We start from the raw sequence: 6,000 nt of genomic DNA, 5'->3' as shown, positions 1-6,000 counted from the left end.
TGTATTTACTTACACAAACTGATAGAAGTCTCTTTTCTTCTTCTTCCCTATGTGGAGGGGACAGAGAAAAGACTTAGCTACTTAACACAACAAACTATGTTATTCAACATTCATAAATAGCGAAGCTATAAAGCAGAACCCAGATGCTTCTCATATCAGCTACCAAGCGATCCTCACTTGCCCACTGGACCTAATGTGTTTAGGTAAAAAAAAAAACCACAGACCCACCCCCCCTCGGTTATGTGCAAGAGTGTTAAGAAATAATAAGCAAATTTTATGAAACAAACAACAGTGCGAGTAATTTCTATTATGTTACGACTACAAAATATTCATCAGTCAAAAATGTCAACTGCATTTTAAGGCTTATTAGGATGATTATCCCTATTTAGCATCAAACATACACAAACACAAACACTTACAGGTACACTGATTTATACATCTTGAAATATGTAAAAATAAACATCTACTGGTAAACGTCCTTCCCTAATTTCTTATGCGAATATTTGACATACATATCATACCATTTTCACTTGAAATTACTGCTCTCTTTCATGATATAAAATTACTATACTAAACCTGCAAAATCTTATGCTGTGCAATACTTATAATATCTGATGCAGAAGTTTAAATTCTTTTTTTCTTTTTCTTTTTTAAGCATATTGTACCATCTTCCACAAACAGCATTAGTCACACCAGGACATTGATGTTCAACTGTTTTAACCTTTTCAGAATAAGTGAGCTCCCTTAGTATGATGACTGAATCCCCTCAGTACAATGACTTAACCTCTTGAGTATGGTGATATCATATTCAATGAGTTAAGGTAGACTTGGAGGTTTAGGATCAATAACCAGTAAATGTTTGGCTTCATCACCTCACTCCTCAGTTGGATCATATGACAAGTTCGTGCTTAACCACCTTTCAACTTCTGAGATGTCTGCACCACGACGCTGAGAGTAACTCACGACCTGTAAGGCAACAGAAATGGTCACTATGCATAATACTGTATCTATAATGACCCTGCTCTACTCTGTTACACTCTACACCATCATACTACCTGCTACACAGCATATTATGTTATCTAAATTTTCAATAAACAAACTGTGGGTTAGTACTGTACTGCACCATTTACAGCATAAAACTTGATTACTGCATCTCCAAAAAATAATAATAATAATAAATTGAAAGTAAGTTGAGGATATAACTAAATTTTTGTGAACGTTTCTACTTATCAATTAGCCATTTTCCTGTCACTCTTCCTTAGTTTTCCGTATCTTCTTTGAGGTTGCTGTACATGCTGATCCATCCCAAACAAAACTGGGAGAGGAGTATAGATATTAGGTAGGTAAAGAAGTATAAATTCTAGGAAGATGTATTTACCTGGTCCCTCGCCACCTTCCCTACAGAGAAGTAATGACTTTTAGGATTGGCAAAGTAGAGTCCTGAGACTGAGGCTGCGGGAGTCATAGCTAGCGCCTCTGTCAGACCAATTCCTGTCAGATCCTCCACGTTCATGACGTTCCACATAGTTAATTTTTCTTGATGATCTGGCTGGATTGGGTATCCAGGAGCTGGTCGTATTCCCTTAAAGAAATAATGAACGAATAAGAGTTGACAATGACCATGGAATAGTCACAATACCAGAATCATGGTTTTTACTTACAGCCAACACACAAGTTTGTTCCTCTAATCAGGCTAGATTGATAAAACAGCTGTAGAGAGCTGGTTAGTCTGACTCAAGGCTCAGGGCTGGTTAGCCTTTTATTACAGGTAGAGGACCCAGTACCTTATTTGTGTGCTGGAACTAAACAGGGTTAGGATCAGTGAAGATTAAGAAATAAGGTAATGTATTAATTTTTTTATTTGGGAAATTCTCTTATTTCTTTATCTTAACCCTAATCAGCTCTAATCCTAACAGCCTGTGTATATATAAACAATATCTCTTATTCCTAAACCTTAATAACCTACTCTCTTTTGTTCCTGCAGCTCAGTTCCTCACAATAAAGCAGTTAACCAAGATGAATGCAAGGAAAACAGTAGAGTAATTATAGGGGGTCCTCGTTATCCGCGGTTAATTGGGACCAGAAAAACGCCTCTGATAATGAATCCACTTAAAACGAGGAAGTAATCCCATAAGAAATAATGGAAATAGGTCAAATTGGGACCATGACATTGTACACAACACTCAAAAAAAATTTATATGATATCTTTAACAATTATTTACCTTAGAAACATTTGTCAAACATTTGATAACATATTATTTTCAGAAATTATTTAACTTTACAAGTTATCTAACATCTTTAAAGTTCATTGGGGTCGGTGTGTTGAGGCAGCATAAGTTGTGCCAGAGACCAGGTGGTCCACAGCAACCGTTGCTGGTGCACACTCACTCCAGTGGTTCATTGAGACAATGTTTTAAAAATAAATAATTTTAACATAATCAAATATTTTTATTTACTTAGCTTCAAAGGTAGAGATGTTTGGCTTGATTAGATTGATGGAGGTGGGTGCTGGGGGATGGAGGAGTATTTGGAGGATGAAAAAGAAACAGGACTAGGTGGATTGTCCACTCCCATTCTTCTTTTGTCTAATCATTTCTAATTTTACATCTATACTATAGCTAGTGTGCTTCCTTTTGAGTGCTGCACCACCCTGTTTGAGTTGGGAACTCAACAAAGGTAGGAGTAAACACAACACAGCACTGGTCTGGAGAAAACAAAGCGAGAGGCTGGCACGGGGACAAGGGTGTGCATGCATGATGCCAGAAAGAAGATGAAATTTCAAACGCTTCAGCTAAAAATTCATAGATTTTATCTTGAGTTTTAAATCTGGAGATTTCATCAGGAGTTTTCAGAGTTTTAGAGTGAAATCCACTTAAATGAGGGAACTTTTTACGTAGATGGTTGACTGCAAAACCACGAAGAGTGAATACTCTTATAACGAGGACCTCCAGTCATTTTTCAACACAATTAAGGGCGATTTATGAATACCTGGGGGATTGTACAGTCAACAAAAAATTATTCTGCACCCCTGGGTGCGATGACTCTCACAATGAACACTGAGACTGTCGCCATGTATTGGTAGGGTTGGTATCTCTGATTGTGTGATTCATAGTAAAACTAATGTGCTGTTATCCCTTATATCATGTGTAGTAACCACCGAGAAATTATCAGGAATACATATAAAACCCATAGCACTTAAACCAGATAATGTCATAGCATTATATACTATACAGTAGTACAGTCAACCCTCGTTAATTCGGACCCCTTTAATCCGGATTTCGGATAATTCGGACAAAATCTGAACTTTTTTTTTTTTTTTTAGATTTGCAGAAATATTACCTATGCAGACCTTAAGCTAAAATGTTGGTCCACCCACTGCTGGGATAAAACACCAGCGTCTTTTTGGTTAAATCTAACATCTCCACCACTAGTGTGGGGGGGGGGGGGATGCAACTTTTAGCTTCAGACATGAAAAATATTTACCATTTACTGCCAGTAAACAATGGAAACGTAAAAATGTACCAATTAGTAATGAAAAGTTGTGCAGTTCCTTCAGCAAATGAAGCTCACCAACTTACAATAGGCTAAATTACCTTACAACGTGTTTTCAGTAGTCTATGTTGAAGTTCTTAGCACAGGCTAACTTATCATATCATATACAGTATCACAGTTCTCATTGATCTACAAAAAATACTGGAAAAAAAACCTTTTCGGTATTTCACACTTAATATAATACCCGGTAATCTACTTCAACCTCCTATTGTTTACAACGATGCATGAAGGCACCACCAGCTGTTGAGTATCAGCTACACGGTACACGTGTTTTTCGAATCGTTTTCAGTTAACAAACTGTTACATCACATGTACATTTTACCTTAACTGTGCCTGAATGAATATATTCTCGGAAATAAATAGTAGTTTTGCTGAAACGTGATGTATTTTAATGTAAAATAGGATAAAATACATGACGAAAACAAAAGATTTTACCTAACCTTCCGATGTTCAAGAGAAGTTACTCGTTTTTTTAATAGTTTTGGTTAAAATACTGTTATATTACAATGGTATTCTATTCATACTGTGCTTGATATAATGCATTCACGGAAATGTCATATTTTTGCTGAAATGACGTGCGTATTACAGTGGAAAGTGGGATAAAATCATGACAAAAACAATGACTTTCGCTTTCTTTCGTTGAAAAGATGTTACCGTAATCGCTTTTCGATTGGTTTTCAGTTAAAAAAACTGTTGTATTACAATAATATTCTATCCTAATTGACTTGAATAAATACTACAATACACCTAGACCCCGACTTACGACGGGGTTAGGGACCCAAATCCAGGTCGTAAGTCCGACATGGTCGTAAGTCCGACATAGATATAAAAAATCTACAATGAAATACAGTACAGTAAAAGTAATGAATAATGATGAATGGATACAGTACAGTGAAAGTAATAAATAATAAGGAATGGATACAGTGTGACTGAGCACTTAACCTTTAATGTAGTCAGCTGAATGCACATGGGGCCCCCATAATTTTCTAATTATACATGGAGACTACATTAACTGGAAACGTTTCGGTATAGAAAATGCGTGTCATTTTTTTTATCTATATCTGAGGCGGTCGTAGTCCCGACGGTCGTAAGTCCACGTAGTCGTAAGTCGGGGTCTAGGTGTGTATATATATATATATATATATATATATATATATATATATATATATATATATATATATATATATATATATATATATATGTGTATATATGTTTATATGTATATATATGTATATGTATTAATAATATGTATGTATATTTATATTATGATATGTATATGTATGTATACATTACCGTATATCACGGCCTATAAGGCGGCGGGGTGCATAAGACGCCCCCCCCAAATTTCCATTTAAAAAGTAGCTTTTGAGCTCTATTTGCTGTATAAGACCAGTACCCCAAATGTGACACTTACCCACTGACTCAGTAGTCCTTTACCAACCATCCTTGATTTTTTAAAATAAGGCCAATTCACTTCAAGTAATGTCATCAAATTATACCCGCTGGTGTAGTGTAAACACTAGTGACGTCACTGAAGCGTGGTGGGAGTGTTCCCTCGTCTCGGTGGTGTGGCTGTGTTCCGACTATTTATACAACATGTGGTTCAACAGCAACCACCGTATTCTAATTGTGGTGTTTCATTAGGATTTGAGTGAAAAAGGTTACCAGTATGTACTTACTACATACATTTATTACACAAATATATATATATATATATATATATATATATATATATATATATATATATATATATATATATATATATATATATATACTGAATATACTATGTACAAAAAATGAATGTTCAATGAATTATTTATGGTGCATTAGGGTACTGGCCACTTCAGATGGGCTATAAATAGCCTTGTTATCTCCCCTCCATCTCACCCTGAGCCAGACGGAAGCGTCTTGGTAAATAACATGTTTGCTTATTTTCCATTTACTTTAAATAGATTTACCGAATTATTTGTTTTATTTATTTATTTATAATATACTGTAATATATTAAACACACTGTAATTATTTTCTTTAATTTATAAACTGTTTTGCGACAAAGGAATGTTCTCCAGTAGTGTTTCATTAGGATTTGAGTGAAAAAATATTACGTACTTACACAATTGTTCCTCTTACTTTGACAACACAACATACATACAGTATATTATTTCTCAGTTTTGATCTTTTTTTTTAATTTTTGTATTTATTTATAGTTAGTTACTTAAAATAAGGCCAATTCACTTCAAGTAATGGCATCAAATATTACCAGCTGGTGTAGTGTAAACACTAGTGACGTCACTTGAGCGTCTGTAATTAACCGTCGATAGTTTCAAGAATTAATGCACTCATTTACTGAATATTCTTTGTAAAAAAATAAAATTTAAATCAATTATTTATAGGAGATAAATATTATTATGAGTAAATATACCGATACCGGTATGCATTACTGACCACC

At 34.9% G+C, this 6,000-nt stretch overlaps 1 protein-coding gene across 1 annotated transcript in view; it reads right to left on the bottom strand.

Moving 5' to 3' along the window:
* Window positions 1–223: 223 nt before the first annotated feature.
* Window positions 224–6,000, bottom strand: part of LOC121863622 (methionine synthase-like) — a 50,551-nt gene continuing 44,774 nt past the window's right edge. Inside the window, exons 20-21 of the mRNA XM_042362368.1 lie at window positions 1,379–1,582; window positions 224–966 (exon numbers count right to left, since the gene is read on the bottom strand). Coding sequence (XP_042218302.1) covers window positions 874–966; window positions 1,379–1,582 — 297 coding nt within the window. The 3' untranslated portion in view covers window positions 224–873. The remainder of the gene's footprint in view (window positions 967–1,378; window positions 1,583–6,000) is intronic.

This window comes from Homarus americanus, unplaced genomic scaffold, assembly GCF_018991925.1.
Source record: "Homarus americanus isolate GMGI-L3 unplaced genomic scaffold, GMGI_Hamer_2.0 scaffold41366, whole genome shotgun sequence".
Taxonomy (NCBI): domain Eukaryota; kingdom Metazoa; phylum Arthropoda; class Malacostraca; order Decapoda; family Nephropidae; genus Homarus; species Homarus americanus.
Note: the sequence above shows the minus strand (reverse complement) of the source record. Positions and strands in the feature narration are given on the sequence as shown.